Below are 21,469 nucleotides of genomic sequence, written 5' to 3' on the forward strand. Positions count from 1 at the left end.
TCGCTGGGATGGAGTAAAGATGGCGGACGGTCTCATCCGGGTACCGCACATTACGCACATGGATCACCAGCTCCGATACGCCCTTCACTCTTTTATTTATTTATTTTATGTACAGAGACAGAGACAGCAGTAAGCAAGCATTTATATTAGATTATTTACATTTTTTAATTTTCCTTTGGGGATCAATAAAGTAATTCGTATTCGTATATGATCATATATGTTTTTTGTTTTTTTTTACTGTATAATCTCAATTGATGACGACTCCAGTGCATAGCAACAGCAGCAGGCTTCTCCAATAAATAAATAAACAATAAAATGATAAATAAATAAATAAAAACTAAAATAATAAATTAATTTAAATCACTTACATTACTACACAAAAAACCTCTGTAGCCTATTTGTGACTACGGTATATTTTTGCACAAGTCATGTGACCATGGTGCTGGAAAATAACAGCAATGTGTCTTAATAGTGCCCATCTATTTACAGTCTATGGTTTTACATAATTAATATTACCATTATTGACTGTATTATAATCTCAATTGATGACGATTCCAGCCCATAGCAACAGCAAGTCTGGCTTGTGCAAATAAATAATAAAATGATAAATAACTAAATAAAAACTAAAAAAAGAAAAGAAAAGAATGTATAAACAAATCAAATTAACTGGACACAGTGTCAGCTACACAGAAAACCTCTGTAGCCTACATATTTGTGACTATATTTTGCACAAGTCATGTGACCATGGTGCTTTTAAATGCTGGAAAATAACACATTTTTTGGCTATATGGCACTTTTTTAACATTTACACAATAAACATTATCATCATCATATGCATTTTCACTCACTGTATAATCTCAATTGATGATGACCCCGGCCCACAGCAACAGCAGGTCTGGCTTGTCCAATAAAAAAATAAAATAATGAAAATAAAAAAGAAAGACTAAACAAATAAAATTAACTGACCACTGTAGCTATACAAAATCCCTCTGTAGCCTACGTATTTGTGACTATATTTTGCACAAGTCATGTGACCGTGTTGGATAATAACAGCAATATGTCTCTTAATTAGCACATCTATATGGCTAATTAATGAAGAATGTTTATTGGCAGATCAGCCTGTATATATTGAGATATGGTAATGTGATATCTCCATATGTCAGAATACAATCTATACTAGTAACATGCCTAATAATAGACAATAAATCACCATATTCACTAAATACTCTCTATTTGGAGGTGCGTTATAATAAAAAACTGATACGTTTCATGTTTCTCTGATATAAAACAACAACATATAAATTCATTTATATCAGAAATGTGTTTAGTAAAAGCTAAAGACATGGGGCAAATTGATATATTACATCAAATGATGTATTTATTTGTCATAATGTGTGATTTGTTTTGCATGCGTCCCCTCTGTACACTGACACTACAGTTACCCAACTTCATATGGCGTTACTAAAAATATCTTGTGCTGGAATGAATGGCAATGATTTCTGTAACTAGGCAACTGCCATGTACAGCATGAATAAAAACAGTGTTTTTGGTCATGAATGGTCCAGAATTAAAAAAACGTGTGTGTGTGTGTTAAGACTACTTGACTATCTGTCATGAGTGGAGGCTGCTATGAAGAGGGAATCCTGACTCAGCAGCTGATATGAGTCATGAGTCATAAGCACAAAAAAATAAAACACCCAACACATCAAACAGATCATTTGTCATGGGTTTGACTTTATTTACTAGTATATTAACACATTACATGCTACAGAAAATAAAAAGGTAATTTCAATTGTCTTGAAAGAATATAGTGTTATAATAAAATGGCACATTTTTTTGATATTAACACAATTTCCACTGGCATTGTGACATCCTTTCCTTTTATTTTGAAAGGAAACGAATGACCTCATGCAGGGGCTACTAAAAAAATACTTCTTGGTGGTTTTCATTGGCAACACAATTTATAAAGATAATGATTCATGTAGCTAAGCACTTGCTGTGTGCAGTGTGAGTGACAAAGAAGCTTGATTTGATCACAACTACACAGATTTTTAAAAAACAAAAAACAAAAACAAAAAAATAGGACTGTGTCAACATCGGGCAGTAAACGCAAATGTTAATGTTTCTTAAACCAGATTTTTTTTTTCCTTCTTCTGCTTCCTCCAAGAAGTCAGCCAAATGTTTTGAAGCAGTAAATCTTTTTAACAACAGAAGGGGGGGGGGGGGGGGGGTTGGAGAGTGGCCAACTTGGAAATAAAAACGTGAAAGCAGGGCAGAGCTTGTCAGGCAGGAGTTATAAAAAGGTCACAGGGAAACTTAATGTGTGGGAGCAATCAGAGATAATTGAAAACCATAAACAGGAGAAACGTACATCAATGCAGACTCAGTGTAAAAGCAGATAAGTGCGTTCTGTTAAAAAAAAAAAAAAAAAAAATCAAATTTCATCTCCTTTAATCTCATAAACTGTGGGCAAAGAATAAAAATGGTTTTCCGGAAGGATCCTGTTTCTTTTTTTCTTCTGGAAATGTTGCTGCCACAGCGCCACCTAAAGGCGACACGGTGCTGCGCCGCATAACTCTGCAGGATGATGACATCTGAGAGGGGACGCCTTCGCCCCCTGGAAGAGACAGCGAGTTCTCACGGATCAAATTCAAAGTGGACCAGGTTCACCCCGGGGGAGGGAGAGAAGAAAAAAAAAAAAAAAAAGGTCTGAGCTATAAATCCAGTCTGCTTTAATCCTTTAACGAGTCTGCTGCTTCATGATAAAACACATGGGTGATGATTGTCAGGTGTCAACAAGTCGATTGATTCAATCTCAACAGAAAAATGACTGTTCAGGTTTTTAAAAAGAAAGAAAGAAAGAAAGAAAAGGCAGTTTTTATTTCTTTAAACTGCAGCTATAATCTGCCTGATGTGTTGGCAGAGGGTGGGAATAATAAACCAGAATAATAATAATAATAATAGTCCATGTTGGCGTGTGCATTGTAAATGGACAAGGCTTTAAATAAACAAACAAAGGGCAGAGGATTAAGTGAGGAAGCACAAAGATGAAAGAAAGAAAGAAAGAAGGCGGCGGGCCGACGAGCCAAGGGGACAATATAGTGCAAGGTGGCAGCAAGATTATTCCATCGATTTAAAAAACTAAACAAACAAAAAGGGGGCAGGTACCAAAAGAAAAAAAACACCATTTTTATCTTGGACACATTTGACGAGATGTTTCGAACACAGAGCAGACGTGTTTCTGTTTTTTTTCTCTAAAGGTTTTTATACTGGGTGAGCTGAATGATGAGGAGCACTAATGATAATAATAATAATAATAATAATAATGAGATAAAGACGTTACTAAACTAACATGGTGGACAGCCTACATTCACTCCGTTCAACTTCATTCATGTTCATCAATCAGACGCCGAGTTGATTTAAAAAACATGCGGTGTCGTGACGTGGTTGTTGTTTCCTTCGTAAGTCACTTTCTCCTCCCTCCCTCCTCCCCGAGACAAAAAAAAACAAAACAAAGAAAAACAAACAAAAAAACAGAAAAAATATTAGCATGTAATGATAATCACATAGTACATCATTTCATAACAATATGTTCTTTTTCTTCTCCTTTCTTACAAAAAGACTACTTGGTTTGGTGGTACTTGGTCGAAGGTGATGATGATGAGGAGGAGGAGGAGGAGGAGGAGGAGGAAGATGTGTGCGTGTGTTGGTGTGTGTGTGTTTGGCTGTAGTGTTGCCTTCATCTCCACCTCAACAAACAGGAGTTTCTCTGCTCTACGGCGCTAAGACACTACAGGAAGTCGCTACCGGCTGCTGCTCACCACTCAGTCTGATATTTGGTGAGGAGGAGGAGGAGGAAGAGGAGGGGAGGAGGACAGCTCCTTCAGACTCTGTTCAGCTCCAGCTTCGTTTATCAGTTTGTGTTTTAATCCTCTGGTTTGTCCGTTCCACCGCTGCAGAGGAGTTTTTAAAAGTCTCGCTGCTCTCGTCCCTTAACAGTCTTTAGAAAACAACGCTGCATTCATGTCTCATACAAAAAACAAAAAAAAAGGTAGATTCATACTACTTCCATACTTTAAAAAACAAAACATCAACCTCAACATCCTTCCTCTTCCTCTCATCTTAGGAGAAAAGCTTCAGGACACAAGTTTTTTAAGGTGTACAAGTGAAAGCGCCCACAAATTCCTTCAACATTAGTCACGACCCCTGATTTCTGTCATTTCCTGAACGAAGGTACCAGTCTGGAAAAGTTAAGAAAAAAAAAAAAAAAAGTAAAGAAAAAGGAGCTGTCACGGCCGTTTAGAGAGAATAACTTTGCTCAGAGTCGTCACTCGTTACGAGCGACATGCACCGACTGCAGGAGAGAAACGACAACGTGGTGATTTACTGACGACTTACAGTAGCTGATTGGTTTAGTTACGTTGAGCATAAAGAGGAGGAGGTGTGTGTGTGTGTGTGTGTGTGTGTAGGGCTGCAACTAATAGTTATTTTCATTATCGATTAATCTGACAATTATGTAAATGATTAATCGATTAGTTGTTTGGTCAATAAAATGTTAAAAAATAAAGAGAAAATGTCCTCAAATGTCTTGTTTTGTCCAAAAACCACATAGATGTTCAGTTAATTATCATAAAGGAACAAAGAAACCAGAAATATTCACATTTAAGAAGCTGAATTATGATTATCAAAAAAGTTGAATTTAATAATCAATTATTGTTTGATTAATCAATTAATTGTTGCGGCTCTGTGTGTGTGTGTGTGTGATTCAGTTACATCAATTCATTTTCTCACAGGTGTTTATGAGTCTTGACTTCCCGGAGCATCCACAACAGGTGAGAGCCCAAAAAAGAAAAATAAAAAACAAAAAAAGGCCCATAAACACCTGAGAATTTGTATAAATAACACTTTGTTATTGTTTCATGTGGATTAAACAAAAAAACATTGTGTATCCATCACTTCCTCCAGCTTCTTTATGACTTCATGCTGAGCTCAGCTAATCAGCTGTGGGCGGCGGCGGTGGCGGCGAATGAGCCACATTTCCCTCTAAAATGTGTTTAAAGCAGAAGTAAGCGATATATTTGTGTTAATATAAGTCTTAAATAGTTATATCTTCCGACAGCAATCACTTACATAGAGTGTTTGGACCGAAACACGGGTCTCTCAGTCCCTCTGCTCTGCTCTGAGCCGAAGAGAAAACTTTTCTCGTATCCTACAACCTTTATCCAATGAGGAGAGAGAACGGCATGAAGGGCCAAGGGATGCGCGTGAATGTGGTGACGTAGGGACGAGGACTGTTATGGTGCGTTCAAGGCAGCCCGTAACTCGTGGTTTTCCGACCTGTGAAGTCGTACCAGTTCGATCTGGTACGACTTCAGGGGTCGGAAGTTACGAGTGGCCGTTATAGTGACTTTCACAGGTAAAACAGGTCAGAAAAACACGAGTGGGTTGCCTGGAACGCAGCATTAGCCAAAACGACCGGATCGCTTACTTCTGCTTTAACAGTTTGTTATAAAATTAAAAAAATTAAAATAAAATCAACAGAAAAAAAACAGCTTCAAACCAAAAACACATTAAAAACTTGTGTTGTGTTTTTACTCTTCATCGTGTTTCTGTAGCTACGCCCCCCCCCCCTCTCCCCGCCCGCCATCACGACATGAATGCAGTATGAGTGATCCTACAGCGCCGTAAACATGGTGATGGATTATGGGATGGAGGAACAAAACAAAACAAAACAAAACAAAAAAGACACAGTGAGTTTATCTACTGGCTCCGACACAGGAAGAGGAAGTGGCTGAACTCTTTGCGGTGACGAGGAGCGAGTGTTGATAAGCTGAAGAGGAGGAGGAGGAGGAGGAGGAGGAGGAGGAGGAGGGGGAGGGAGGAGCTAAAGGGTGTCGCCGTATCCGCAGAACAGGAGGCGTTTGTTTTCGTGTGTCTTGTGTTTCCGCCGTAGAGAAGTGTTGAAGAGTGTCAGTCAGTCCAGAGCAGGTAGTGGAGGACGGCAGCGTGATTATTACTCCGATGAGGGGGAGGAGGAGGAGGAGGAGGGAGGAGGGAGGAGGGAGGTGCATTACAGGGGTCCGACGAGGGTCTGTTTGTTTTTGTTCTCAGTGATTCTCTGAAAATGTACTTGGTGCAGGTAGAAGCTGGAGGAGGAAACAGGAAGGAGGGAGGAGCAATGGGGGAGGAGGAGGGTTGAGGTGAGGAGGAGGAGGAGGAAGAGGAGGAAGGGTCTAATACTAATGTCCCGGTTGCGGCCCAGCGGTCCGCTCGCTCTCAGCTGAGCTCGTCCTCGGCACTGTGCTGGTCCAGCAGTTTGACGTGCGTGAAGGGGAAGTGGCCGCGTTTTCCTTTACACTCGCCCTCCCACTGGCCGTTCACGTTGATTTTGGTCACTTTCACCATGTCGCCCACCTGGGGGGGGGGGGAGGAGGGGGAGGAGGGGAGAGAAGATATAGACAACACAGTCAGACGTAGTAATTAACACACTGATAATAAGTCGCAGTCGTAGTGTTTTAATTATTTTTTACCTCATATGTATTTTTTTAATGTAGTCATATGCCTTTTGTTTTCTTTCTAAAATTATTGAGTGCAGAAGCAGGAAGTAACGGCGCCATGGGTCCTCGACTCGGAAAAAGTCTCCATATAAGTGAACGGGAGTCAAAGTTTTATTTCGTGATCCGATTGAATTGTGTCATGCGAAAAAAATATGACCTCTACCTGTTTAAAACATCACGTTTCATGCCGAGAAATCAGCAGTTTATCGTAAAACTATTAAAATTCCAAAGAATCCGTAACCAGAAAGACTACAGGTCGCACACCACATGCCGCCCTTTCCCGTGTCAGCTGGTGACGTATTTTTTGTGGGACACAGATCTGTAGTCCGTAGAGCGTCTTCACACAAAATACATTCTTCTGTTGCCGTTTTACCAAAAACTGCTGATTTCTCGGGATGAAACGTGATGTTTTAAACAGGTAGAGGACATATTTTTTTCGCATGACACAATTCAATCGGATCAAGAGATAAAACTTTGACTCCCGTTCACTTACATGGAGACTTTTTCCGAGTTGAGGTCCCATGGCGACGTTACTTCCTGCTTCTGCTTCGGCTCTCTATACGACACTTGGTTCCAAACAAGTGGTTTTTGACTGTCGGGGTTAGAAAATACCGGACTTCGGCAGATTTTACCAGTCAAAGTCCGGTAATTGCTGGACAACGGAAACCCTGCTCATGTGCCTTTTGTTTTCTTTCTAAGATAATTGGGTGTCAGACTCTTTAGCTTAATTTATATATATATATATATTTTTTTTACCTTTATTTTACCAGGTTGTTCCTTGCGATTAGATTTATTTTCTGAGGAACTGGTGCACAACAATTATAAAAACAACTGACATAACAATATCTGACTGAAGGTGTGAAAACAATCATGAGTTGTTGGAGGAGGAGGAAGAGGTGGAGGAGGAGAAAGAGGAGGAGGAGGAGGGAGGAAAAGGAAGAAGAGGATGAAGAGGAGAAAGAGGAAGAAGTGGAGGAGAAGGAAAAGGAGGGCCTGGAGGAAGAGGAGGAGGAAAAGGAAGGGGAAGAGGAGTCAGAGTGTCGGAGGGGGAGCAGGAGGGAGATAAAGGAGCCCCAGGAGGAGGTGGAGGAGGAAAAGGAGGAACAGGAGGAGGAGGAAGAAGATGAGGTGGAGAAAGAGGAGGAGTAGGAGAAAAAGGGGGGGAAGAGGAGGAAGGAGGAGAAAGAAGAGAAAGAGGAGGAGGAGGAGGAGGAGAAGGAAGGGGAAGAGGAGGTGGAGGAATTGGAGGAGGAGGAGAAGGAGGGAGAAAAAGGAGCCCCAGGAGGGGGTGGAGGAGGAAAAGGAGGAATAGGAGGAGGAGGAACAAGATGAGGTGGGGAAAGAGGAGAGGTGGAGGAGGAGGAGGAGGAAGAAGAGGAGGAGCAGGAGGAGGAGGAAGAAGAGGAGGAGGAGGAGAAGGAAGAAGAGGAGAAAGATGAAGAAGTGGAGGAGAAGGAAAAGGAGGGGGAAGAGGAGTCAGAGTGTCGGAGGGGGAGCAGGGGGAGAAAAAGGAGCCCCAGGAGGAGGTGGAGGAGGAAAAGGAGGAATAGGAGGAGGAGGAAGAAGATGAGGTGGAGAAAGAGGAGGAGGAGTGGGAGAAAAAGGGGGAAGAGGAGGAAGGAGGAGGAGGAAAAAGAGGAGCAGGAGGAAGAGGAGGAGGAGGAGCAGGAAGAAGAGGAGGAGGAGGAGGAGGAGGAGGAAGAAGAGGAGGAGGAGCAGGAAGAAGAAGAGGAGGAGGAGGAAGAAGAGGAGGAGCAGGAAGAAGAGGAGGAGCAGGAGGAGGAGGAGGAGGAGGAAGAAGAGGAAGAGGAGGAGGAGGAGGAGGAGGAGGAAGAGGAGGAGGAGGAGGAGGAGAAGGAGGAGGAGGAGCAGGAGGGAGAAAAAGGAGCCCCAGGAGGAGGTGGAGGAGGAAAAGGAGGAATAGGAGGAGGAGGAAGAAGATGAGGTGGGGAAAGAGGAGGAGGAGTGGGAGAAAAAGGGGGAAGAGGAGGAAGGAGGAGGAGGAAAAAGAGGAGCAGGAGGAAGAGGAGGAGCAGGAAGAAGAGGAGGAGGAGGAGGAAGAAGAGGAGGAGGAGCAGGAAGAAGAGGAGGAGGAGGAAGAAGAGGAGGAGGAGCAGGAGGAGGAGGAGGAGGAGGAAGAGGAGGAGGAGGAGGAGGAGGAGGAAGAAGAGGAGGAGGAGGAGGAGGAGAAGGAGGAGGAGGAGCAGGAGGGAGAAAAAGGAGCCCCAGGAGGAGGTGGAGGAGGAAAAGGAGGAATAGGAGGAGGAGGAAGAAGATGAGGTGGAGAAAGAGGAGGAGGAGGAGTGGGAGAAAAAGGGGGAAGAGGAGGAAGGAGGAGGAGGAAAAAGAGGAGCAGGAGGAAGAGGAGGAGGAGGAGCAGGAAGAAGAGGAGGAGGAGGAGGAGGAGGAAGAAGAGGAGGAGGAGCAGGAAGAAGAGGAGGAGGAGGAGGAGGTGAGGAGGAAGAAGAGGAGGAGGAGGAGGAGGAGAAGGAGGAGGAGGAGCAGGAGGGAGAAAAAGGAGCCCCAGGAGGAGGTGGAGGAGGAATAGGAGGAGGAGGAAGAAGATGAGGTGGAGAAAGAGGAGGAGGAGTAGGAGAAAAAGGGGAAAGAGGAGGAAGAAGGAGGAGGAAAAAGAGGAGCAGGAGGAGGAAGAAGAAAAAGAGGAGGAAGAAGAAAAAGAGGAGGAGGAGGAAGAAGAGGAGGAGGAGGAGGTGGAGGAGGAGGAGGAGCAGGAGGAGGAGGAGGAGGAGGTGGAGGAGGAGGAGGAGGAGGTGGAGGAGGAGGAGGAGCAGGAGGAGGAGGAGCAGGAGGAGGAGTAACTGCTCCTGTGTCACTGAACCTGAACAAACAAACATTGAACCAACAGTCGAGTCCAAAGTTCAGATCTGACGTTAAAACTACGACAGCTCAGCCGCCTCGTGTTCAACCTGTAACTAACACACACACGTCCTCCTGGATATGAGACTACAGCTGTAATTATAACACCCCCCCCCCCCCCCACCTCCTCCTCCTCCCCCTCCTCCTCCCCCTCCTCCTCCTCCTCCTCTACTATGTTACATAAAACAATTAGGTCGTGTGACAAATGAATGGCTGCGTTTCCTTCACTAGTTTCCTGTTTTCCACTTTTAACACCGTTCAGAGCCGTGAATAGTTTTTTTCTGTATCGTGTGTTTTGATTCTTTATAAACATCAGTTTGTTTGTTTGTTTGTTTGTTTGTTTGTATGGGAGTAAATCAGATCCATCAGATTCAGAAAACTGAGGAGGAATTCTCGAAGAACAAACCGAACTTCAGTAAAAAAAAACCTCCAAAACTGACTTTTAGATTTGTCTGTGATGTCCAGAAGTTTTAAGGAGATGAAACAGAATCATGTTACTGAAATAAAAAGGCTGAAAGAGTAAAACTCACTGATTTCTATTTGAAATGAAGATTCACTGAGAGTGAAACAGTTCAAAGGATAATCTGAGAGTATGACGAGTGCGTTTTCTTTTAATTTATTTACATACTTAAAACAATATACAGGTGCATCTTAAATAAGGATAGGATATTATGGAGGTCAGTGTACGACACCGAACTTTTTCACAATATTGTGATGTTTTGATTGACTGAATTTGGGGTTTTCATTAAAAATAAACTATAATCATTACAATTAAAAGAAATAAAGACATGAAATATTTCTGTCTGTGTGCAATCAATCTATATAATACCATAATAAAAGTTTATACTCACTATATTGACTATATAGTTTGATAATGTGGCTGATCCATGACGCTGATTTATTCAATCATGTGCTACATCACATGTCAGTAACAAACACGGAGCATTTTACAAAGTTAGGAAAGTAAAGTTAGAGTCCAGCCCTGATGCCTTCACTGTCTTCCACATGTCGCAGTGAACAGTATTAATTCAACAGTGGTATTGGATCAGTATCGGGTATCGGTTGATACACTGAACTCAGATATCAGTATCGACACCGGGACTGAAAAAAGCCGGATTGCATTAGTGCATCCCTAATTTAAACAAAGATAATTAAAGGGGACATATTGTGGAAATGTCACTTCTTGAAGACTCTTACACATACATATACCTGGGTGTTTTTTTTGGTTTCCGGCCCCAAAATGTGAGAATCGACAAAAAAGAATCTGTAATTTTCAGGCTCCTGAGGTTGAAATCCATGTGGTTTTATGAGCTGTTCCCTCGGATGTCTTCCAGTGATGTCATTAGTTTTTGAATTTGCATATTCAAAAAGGTCCAGATTGTAAAAAATGGTAATTATCCTCTAAGTGGATGAAAAGTAGCCTCGTAAACCAGCCTCTCCCGGAAATGCATTATTTCATTTCTGAGGGAGAGTCTGGCCTCATCCCCCTTGTAAGCGTTTGGCCTGAAACCCTCAGAAGGCCGAGCCAATCAGCGTCGCCGCTCAGATTTCTGTGATTGACACAGCACGTTGGCCAATCAGGGACCGACTGGTGCAAAGCCCCGTCACTACTGTACACTGTGCGACTCTTACAACGGCGGAGCTATCTAGCAGTAGCAGCCTAAAAACAGCAACAAGGGAAGTTCTTACTGAAATTCCATCCATTACAGCAATTAAACAAGAGCAAGAGTCGGCGCTTGTTGAGTTTCTTGAAGGAAGACGAGGACGAAGTTTTCGCTGTTCTTCCAACTGGATTCGGCAAAAGTTTGATATACCAGCTTGCTGATTGGCTGAATGGGGTTGTCTGTCAACGCTACTACTCCCGCCCAGCTCCCGCCCACCCCAAACGCTCACAGGGGGAATGAGGCCAGACTCTCGCTCAGAAATGAAATAATGCATTTCCGGGAGAGGCTGGTTTACGAGGCTAGATGAAAAGAGCTGTGATGTTTGGCGTCTTTAAGACTAGCTCTGTCAAAACGAACGTCGCTATTCGAACAGAACTTGAATTATTTTATAAATGAGAATGACGACACAAATAAACGTTGTGTGTTGTGACGTTTTTTTTTTTTAATTGCCCGTTTATTCGGCTGGAGCGGTGCGACTACGTGTTCCCACACTACACACACATCGATTGTTTTTTTTATCGATCGATCCGCGGACCACTTGCGTACCGATCCGTGGAGAGCAATATGAACGGATCACTGATCAACTGTGATCCGTTGCACCACTACTTACAATATTTAAATTTCCCTTCTTGAAGTTTTATATTGAGTTGGTAAAACTTAAGTATATTGCAAATGTTACATAACTAATATACCATAATTAGAATATTTAACATAAGAAGGGTTAGAAATTTTTATTTGATTTGGGGTGGGGGGTCGACAGCCCTATTTAAGACACCATGGGAACTATTTTAATTTGTGGAAAAGAGGCAGAATATCTCTCCTTTAAAGGAATAATAATAATAGTGTTGTTGTATACAAGCCATAAAACTAACTGATGGAATAAATGCAACCACAAAACCAACAACTGATAATAAACTGGAAACACAAGTTAGATGTGACGTGTTTTAACTAAAATATTTATGGTATTTTTTTCCTCAGAGAAGGTCGTTTCAGCTCTGATCACATGTGATGTTACAGCGACAGTGTTACTCTACATGACTCCGTCTCGCTGCTGCTGCTGCTGCTTGTGGATTTCATTAATTAGAGCTGCTGGTTGCTGTTTGTTTGTTTGTTAGTTATGTGGGTCACTCGTTCACAACACTGTTGCGTTAGGACACAGTCTTAGTCTTAGTGTTTCCACACACACACACGAGGCGAGCTGAGGATTAGTAATGGATCAGGCTTTAATGCAGCAGGTAACGACGCATTAAAAAAACAGCGTCCAGGTCGACTCAGGACGACGTCCAGAGTGTTTGTGATGTTTTTTTTTTAAAGCCGTCTCCACAGTGAAACGCTATTTAAACCCTGTCATCATTATGTAACGCGCCGCCACATCCATTTGACACACACACACACACACACACACACACACACACACACACACACACACACACACACACACACACACACACACACACACACACACACACACACACACACACACACACACACACACACACACACACACACACACACACACACACACACGTTGATGCGCTGGGTCACAAACGACTCTTCTAAATGCAGTGCAGGACGGGACGAAATACAGCGCACGCCGCCATGATGCAACGCAGCCACAAGAAAAAAAAACAATCGTTGTGTCTTCAGGTCTCGGACTGAAAAAGATTCAACTAATAATTAATATTAACTATCTGTTAAAGGGATTGTTCAACATTTTGGCAAATTGGCCCATTGCCATAATCCCTATAGTCATAGCAGTAGGTTCTTTACCTTTAATTGTCGGTGCAAGCTGTTTTTAGAACGGCGGAGCAGAGCCGTGAGCTGCTCAGAGCTACGCTATGGAGGCTAATGGGATTTCTTGGTTTCCCTCATCAAACTCATCAAATACACAATCCAACAACTCCAAAACGCTCTGGTGGACAAGTTGTGACCTGCACATTCACCACGCTATGAGATAATAACAGAACGTTATGAGACAGAGTTGTTTTAGAGGCAAATTCATGCAAAATCGCTGATGTGCGTTCCCATCAGGGGCAGTTTTTCAGCAAGCAGTCTCTGTATTTGCCTCTAAAACAAGTCTGTCTCGTAACGTCTTTATAGTTTGACTTTGTTTGATTTTACACATCCATAGTGTTGTGGAATTAATTAATGCATAATAATCGTAACACCGCGATTAACCGTACCAAGAAAATCTATATTCGTGACTACTTCAAACTGTCTTTATAAATAGATCCAATAATTGATGCCCTAATTTATCCTAATGAGGGATCTTGAGCTTTAAGCTTCACTGTCTGGACACAGAGTTTAAATTTTAATTTCATAATGGCCTGTGACCTCTGGCACAAGTTTATCCTGCTGCTGCCAAGGTTGAGCGTCTAAGAGTTTAGAAAAGTAGAATAAATATGTGAATCGGGGGATAACACACACACACAGAAACACACATACACACACGGATGATTGTAGCTGAGTTTCGGCCGCTGCAGATAAGCAGAGACCTTTTCACAACCAGTGGGTTTTTATGAAGACGACACAAGGAAACTCAGGCTAATCATTAACTGTCCGGTTCCACCTTGCTGAGTCACCGCCGGCCGACGACAGGACACAACCTGCCGCCGCCGCCGCACGTCACATAGGTCACAAAGGCGGAGACGACGTCTAAAACAGGTGGGAGCGCCAGTAGAAACCAACAACAACAAAAAAGCACAGAGCGTCATGTGTGTTAAATATGTTCAAGTTTCTGGACTTAAAACTGAAATTATTTATTAGCTGGGTCCATCCCAGAGAGATCCATCCACTCTTGTGTTTGTCTTAGTTAATTAGTTAAGCATTAAATACTGAATTCTTTATTTACTCATCATTGATAAGCACTAACTGTATTTATAAACTACATACTAATGAGTATTGATGCGTTATAAATGAAGAATTCAGTATTTATTCATGCTTAACTAATGCTTAATAGTGTGTACTTATAAAGTGTTACCAAACATTTTCCCTGGGGGATTAGCTAATAACTGGTCCTATGTTAACAGATACTTCAAATATTTTGTGTAAATGATTAGTAATGTAATTTGATTTTACACATTGGGAAATGAAATAATGCATAATAATCGTGATAATCGTAACACCGATTATTTCTCTGACAATAACCGTACCAAGAAAATCTGTAATCGTGACACCACTAGTTTACTAAATCAGGGTACCGGTATATACAGGAATCTTGAAGTTAATTCTAATACCTTTTTAAGACTTTTTCAAGACCTTCTCAATATTTTTCAACACCTCACCGCCACTTCAAGCTGTAACCATTTACATCAGTGACACTTTTAACAGAACAGTTTTAGTTTGTGATAAAGACCACTAACTTATGATACAACATAATTCAAGGATAATAAATCAAAGGCAGAGTTTATAAAAAAAAAAACACTGCTCCACTCTCAAAAAACAAAAAAAACAATCTTCTTTTCTTTTTTATGTAGCGGTTCATCTTTGTTTTTTAATAAAATGAATAAATTCACACACTTTTACAATGTTTTTTAGGACTCAAACTCTTGGACAGCTAATTCAGAAAAAATACCTTCAAAATTTAAGACTTTATAAAGTTGTGAAAAGACTTTTTAATACTTTTTAAGGGTCTTAATTTTCCCAAAATTGATTTATCACCATTTAATACTTTTCAAGACCCCGCGGATACGCTGTAAATAGTTTTTTCACTGCTAGTTTTAGTTTTTATAACGACCCTGGGTCAAACAGCAGCAGAGCGGCGGGACCGTGGGTCTGTGACCGGCTGCTCCGCGCTCAGCTGGACTCCTGGCTTCACAGAGACTAAAGGAAACGGTTCTGTTTCCAAACACAAACTATTTCCTTCCCCCCAGCGACGACCCGCTCCGTGGGAGAACTGCTCTCGCTTCCGGACGGCGCCGCAGTCCAGCTACCGTCAGAGAGCGGAGGAGCGGGGTTTATTAACGGCAGCTTTCATGTTCGTCTTTGAGTAAAAGTTTTAAAATTATTTAAGAGCCGTGAACTCAGGTGAAGTTGAAGCCAGAGGAGTTAATAAACATTATGGACAGGACGGACTTTAGAAAAGGTCGACCTGTGCTGACCTCCACAGAGGAGGAGGAGGAGGAGGAGGAGGAGGAGGAGGAGATGATATTAAATAACCAGATCACCTAGAAAGTGTAGTGGAGGAGTCGGCGGCTGAGCGCTTTGTGACCTCGACTCAAACACAGAGGAAGAAATAATCAAAAGCACAATAGGAAAGAAAACTAAAGAATGTGAGTTGATAAGCTGAGAGGGCCGGTCCTACATCCTGGAAGGAGGAGGAGGAGGAGGAGGAGGAGGAGGAGAGGTGGAGGAGGAGGAGGTGGGGTGGAGGGAGAGGAGAGGAGGAGAGGAGGAGGAAGACGAGAGGTGGAGGAGGAGAAGGAGAAGAGGAGTAGAGGTGGAGGAAGAGGAGAGGGGGAGGAGAGGAGTAGAGGTGGAAGAAGATGAGAGGAGGAGGTAGACGAGAGGTGGAGAAGGAGGAGAAGAGGTGGGGGGGGCAGGAGGAGGAGGAGAGAAGAGCAGGAGGAGAAGAGGAGAGGAGGAGAAGAGGTGGAGGAAGAGGAGAGGAGGAGGGAGAGGTGGACAAGAAGGAGAAGAGAAGGAGGAGGAGGAGGAGGAGGAAGAAGACGAGAGGTGGAGGAGGAGAAGGAGGAGGAGTAGAGGTGGAGGACAAGAAGGAGAAGTAGAAGAGATGGAGAGGAGCAGGAGGAGGAGAAGAGGAGGAGAAGGAGAGGAGGAGGAGTAGAGGAGGAAGAAGACGAGAGGTGGAGGAGGAGGAGAAGGAGAGGGGGAGTAGAGGTGGAGGACAAGAAGGAGAAGTAGAAGAGGTGGAGAGGAGCAGGAGGAGGAGAAGAGGAGGAGAAGACTAGGAGAAGGAGGAGGAAGAGCAGGAGGAGGAGAAGAGGAGGAGAAGAGGAGTAGAGCGGCCTCGGTCGTTACCTCCAGGGCGAGCGCCGTCTTGTCGTAGGCGTTGGGAACTCTCTTCTGGACGGCGCGGGCGAACACCGGTCCGTTCTGCAGGTTCGGCAGCGGCGTCGGCTGGGCATACTGGCTGGGGTCGCCTAGCAACGGGGCCGCCGACCCCTCACAGTTCCCCAGCATTCCCATCCCCATCGCTCCCGGCGGCGGCGGCAGCCCCGGCCCCACCGCCCCGACCCCGCCTCCCGCCGCCGCCGCCATCGCCACGGCGCCGGGGGACGAGGGGCGGTACTTCTCCACGTACGGCACCGGGATCATCCCGGCGCGGCCCTCAGAGTTCTGGGCGTTCCACCACTGCTCCTCCGGCTTCTCCAGGACGCGCAGCACGTCGCCCTTCCTGAACGGCAGGTCCTCCTCGTCGTTGCCGGGGAAATCGAACAGCGCCCGGACGTACTCGTCCTCCAGGCGCGGCGGCGGCGGCGCTCCGCCGGGGCCGACGCTGATGAAGGACGTGTGTTTGGACTTGTTGATGGGCTCTATCAACGTGGTCGTGTCCAAGTAGTGGATTTTGTAAAACTCCAGCAGAGCGGGAAGCGCGTCGAACTCCTGGTCGCCGATACGGAACCTGGGATGGACCAAACCTGGAGACGAAGGACGGACGGAGAGGAGGGAGGGAGGAGGAGGAGGAGGAGGAGGAGGAGGAGGAGGAGGAGGAGGAGAGAATAAAGAGGTTAGGAGTTTAACATCGGAATAATGTCGGAAAACCAAGAATGGAGAGAGAAAGGAAAAAGAAAAGCAAAAATAATAGTTCAGTATTCACAGAAATGATTGAGGAGGAGGAGGAAAAGGAGGAGCGGGAAGAACAGAGGAAGGAGGGAGAGGAGAGGAAGGAGGAAGAGGAGGAGTGGGAAGAAGAGGAGGTGGAGAAAGAGGAGAGGAGGAGGAATAGGAGGAGGAGGAAGAAGAAGACAGAAAAAAGGGAGAGGAAAGGAAGGAGGGAGAGGAGGAGGAAAAGGAGGAGCAGGAAGAAGAGGAGGTGGAGAAAGAGGAGAGGAGGAGGAGGTGGAAGAGGAGAGAAGGGGGAATAGGAGGAGGACGAAGAAGAAGACAGAAAGAAGGGAGGGAGAGGAAAGGAAGGAGGAAGAGGAGGTGGAGAAAGATGAGAGGAGGAGGAGGAAAATGGGGAATAGGAGGAGGAGGAGGAAGTGAAGAGGAGGAGGGAGAGGAAAGGAAGGAGAAAGAGGAGGAGGAAAAGGAGGAGCGGACGAAGAGGAAGTGGAGAAAGAGGAGGAGGAAAAAGAGGAATAGGAGGAGGAGGAAGAAGAGAGGAAGGAAAGAGAGGAAAGGAAGGAGGAAGAGGAGGAGTGGGACGGCGGAGGAGGAGGAAGAAGAAGACAGAAAGAAGGGAGAGGAAAGGAAGGAGGAAAAGGAGGTGGAGAAAGGAGAGGAAGAGGAAAAGGGGGAATAGGAGGAGGATGAAGAGAAGAGGAGGAGGGAGAGGAAAGGAAGGAGAAATAGGAGGAGGAAAAGGAGGAGCGGGAAGAAGAGGAGGTGGAGAAAGTGGAAAGGAGGAGGAGGAAGAAGAGGAGCGAAAGGAGGGACAGGAAAGGAAGGAGAAAGAGGAGGAGGAAAAGAAGGAAGAGGAGAAGAAGGAAGAAGAGGAGAGAAAGGAGGCAATTGGAAAGGGAGGAGGAGGAGGAAAAGGGGGAATAAGAGGAGGAGGAAGAGGAGAGGAAGGAGGGACAGGAAAGGAAGGAGAAAGCGGAGCAGGAGAAGGAGGAGGAATAGGAGGAGGAGGAAGAAGAGGAGAGGAGAGGAGGAGGAAAGGAAGGAGAAAGGGAGGAGCGGGAAGAAGAGGAGGTGGAGAAAGAGGAGAGGAGGAGGAAATAAAGTTCACATAAATAATATTTACATTGAAAGTGACCATCAACATAAATAAATGAATATTATCTCTCATGCAAACTGAACAACGAGCTGCAGCGTCGAGGTTTAAACTTGCAGATGTGCAAATGTCTTGTTTCATTCCTGCAGCGTGACCAGTGGTGATGATCTCCAGAATGACAAGGAACTAGTTTTTGTTTTTTATGTTTGTTTCCTTATTTTGCAATTCTTTCTTTCTTTATTTCCTTCTTTCTTTCCCAGAAATAAAAAAAAGCTCTCAGTGTTTCAGCACGAGGAAACACAGACACACAACTCCCAGCACAGAGAGAGAGACGACGTCTGTTCAAAGTCTAATAAAGAATAGAAAAAAACCAGAAAGAGGCGGCGGCGACATGACAGACAAGACTTTTGAACATTTACAGCTGATCCAGGGTCAGCTGATAGATGGAGACCAGTTTTTAATGGTGCAGCACTGATACTGTTTTATAACCTGAACCTGTGTTCATCTGGACCATCTACTGAGACTGTGTTTAAGAACATCATGGAAAAGTTTATTCATGTTTAAATGAAACTATAGATCCATTTCACGCAGAGAGTGAAACATTTCATGTATTTATTTATTTATTTATTTATTTAATTTCTTCTAAATTGTAATGCATTATGGCTTACACATTTAGGCTTTTTTTGTGTACAAACTGCACCTTGCTGCTGTTCACCGCCCATCTGTGCAACACTTAATTATGCCTTAAGTTACAACTACTGTATTTATTCATGAAACATTTTGGTGCATAACTAGGCTTTATGTTTGTCTTACATCGTTTTTATTTATATTTGCATATTCTTCTACTTTTTTTTACTTGCTAATGTATGCTAATACAACCGAATTCCCCATGTGTGGGATTAATAAACAGTCTTATGTCTTGATAAAGACCTGAAATTCAGTAAAGTATCAACAATTTTGAATATTACAAAAGACCAATTTAAAAAAAAAAAAGCATTTTTACTATAGAAAAGTATGTCCATCTATAACTCAATCACTTGTTTGGGGCTAAATTTGACTTAAAATACTGTAAATATCTAGTGTGTAGCCTGTCCAGAGGAGAGGAGCTCTATTGTGCATCTTGTTCCCTGTTGTGTTAGTTTGTTTTGTCTACTTTTTAAAAATACTTATGGCCCATCATATCATTTTGAACGAATTTTTAATATTCTTGTGATCTTTTCATCTGTTTTTCTTACCTGCCCGCCGGTACTAACAGGTGGAAACTAGCAAAAGCAGATGCTGCTATAAACCTCAAGTCATCTTTTCTTATCCTACGAAATTAATGTTTATTCGTGCAATGTTTAAAATAAATACATTCACATTTCCTATAGCTGTGTGTGTATGTGCATGTGCATGTGCGTGTCTTATATGGCACAGCACACACGTGTTTCAGTGTGTCTGGCCTGCAGCTGTATCCTCCCAACACTGGAGAGACACTGCTTTGGTGGTAAAAAGACACTATTATTACTATTATTTTACTATTATTATGATTGCACATGGCCCTTTTGGTGCAAGTCATGCAAGATTGGCCACATGCACAGCGTCATTATTGTTGTGATCATGTTGCTATCGCTATTCTCGTTGTTGCAGGTGACAATGACAATAAAGCATTGAATTAAAAATGAACTGAATGAGCATCTCTCTCTGTCTATCTCTCTGTCTGTCTGTGTTACTTACCTCCGGATTGTCGGTTGTTGTTGTTGATGCTGATGCTGTTGATGATATAGTGTGAGACTTTGGAGTTCTCCGACACCGACAGCACGTAGTCGCCGGGGCTGGTGATGGAGTCTCGGACCAGGAACACGCCGTGCCGCTGCCCCTGCAGCAGGGACACAGCCTCCTGCCTGCTCAGCCGGCCCCAGTACCAGCTGCCACGGTCCTCCGCGTCAAAATTTCCGGCCATAATAACGATGAGGAGGAGGAGAAGGAGGAGGATGAGGGGTGATCACCCACCACCACCAGAGAGTGTGAACCGAGGCTGCACACACCACCACCACCAGACAGAGAGAGAGCCGAGGCCTTGTTCCCTGCTCCCCCCGCTCCCCTGCTCCTGCTCTCCCTCCTTTTATCCGCAGGAGAAGCGCCTCAACTCATCCACACAGAAACTTCAGCGCCTGGAGCTCGGTCGGTGAGCAGCAGACATCCGCAGCAGCAGCAGCGGCGGCGGCGGCGGCAGCAGCGGCTAAAGCTCCGCCGCCGTCTGGACATCAACTCTGCCGTTAGATTAAAGACCCACAACCGCCGGAGTTTTTTTTTTCTTTTTAAAAAAGACGGACGCTCCTGTGAGGGTTTATCGATCAGATTTCGCCTCTATCGATCACACGCTTTTAGCTTTTAGCTGCAGAATTTCCTGCTATAATCCAGCGACCGATGACAACTAACTTCAAAAAACTGAAATGGCGGATACGGGAAAACAAAAAAAAGAGACCCCTCGCACCGGATGTGACGTTGTGACGTAGTGGTTACGTCCGCCACCACGTACGGTACGTACGGTACGTGCTTTTTCCCCCCTTTTTTTTCGCCCCACAAACTTTATTGTAAAATTCAAACGCTTACATAGGCTCACAAATAACATACATGTAAATTTCTAAATGTTACCCATAGACTGTATATAAAAGAGATGTTACCCCATTTTCCCACTTTCTTAGAAGAGCTTTCTGTAGGCTACTTTGTGACTCACTTAAAAGTTTAAAGTCTAAAAATGCACAACATTTATATCAACATTTATTAGATATTTCCCCATTTCATTAGACCCCAGAAAACTACTTTTTTGTCATGTTTGTATTTATTTAGGCTAGCTTCCTTGTATTACTAAATTGATACATGCTGGAAAAATGTTTTGTTTGGTAACACTGAATTTGATAAGAAACTAAATTCCCAGTTTGTTAATTATTTTATCCAAATTTCACAGACACAAATCAAAATTTTTGGGCATGAAGCCAAAATTTCTGGAATTTTCTGCATATGTTCAATACATTACTTCTCATAGCCTGTCTAATTGTGAAAATAAAATAGCTGTTAAAACCATCTGATCTCTGTAAGCTTTAGCCTACAAAAATATTAATTGAATATTAATAATAATAAATTACACCTGTCTTTATTTGTATTCATCTGTGGATAGCCTACTCCTGTGTTGTGTTGTTGTTGTCAATAAAGCTATTAAATAACGTTTCAAGAGTTAATTATGATGTCATATGTATCAAACATGCTTATTATTACCGGATGAAGCAAAACAAACAAACCATATAATATATATATATATATATATATATATATATATATATATATATATATATATATATATATATATATATATATATATATATATATTCAGATATAACGTAAATGTCGTTGACAATCCAAAGTGTAGTCCTGTTTCCGTTTTGCAAAGTGGCAGATTTGTAAGCTTTTATTTTGAAGGCGGACCCGGCTCATAACGGGCTGGCTGCACTTCTTACACCTGGCACTAGATGTCAGTCAAAGACTTTAAA

At 43.3% G+C, this 21,469-nt stretch overlaps 1 protein-coding gene across 1 annotated transcript; it reads right to left on the reverse strand.

Annotated features, from left to right (window-relative positions):
• Positions 1-5,452: 5,452 nt before the first annotated feature.
• On the reverse strand, positions 5,453-20,350 carry crk (v-crk avian sarcoma virus CT10 oncogene homolog). The gene is made up of 3 exons (XM_083984633.1): positions 19,656-20,350; positions 16,079-16,698; positions 5,453-6,414 (listed from the first exon to the last, which is right to left on the reverse strand). The coding sequence occupies exons 1-3, from the start codon at positions 19,879-19,881 to the stop codon at positions 6,277-6,279; spliced, it is 984 nt and encodes a 327-aa protein (XP_083840759.1). The 5' UTR covers positions 19,882-20,350; the 3' UTR covers positions 5,453-6,276.
• Between the last annotated feature and the right edge of the window lie 1,119 nt (positions 20,351-21,469).

The sequence above is a fragment of the Trachurus trachurus genome (genome assembly GCF_905171665.1).
Source record: "Trachurus trachurus genome assembly, chromosome: 13".
In the NCBI taxonomy this organism is placed as follows: Eukaryota; Metazoa; Chordata; class Actinopteri; order Carangiformes; family Carangidae; genus Trachurus; species Trachurus trachurus.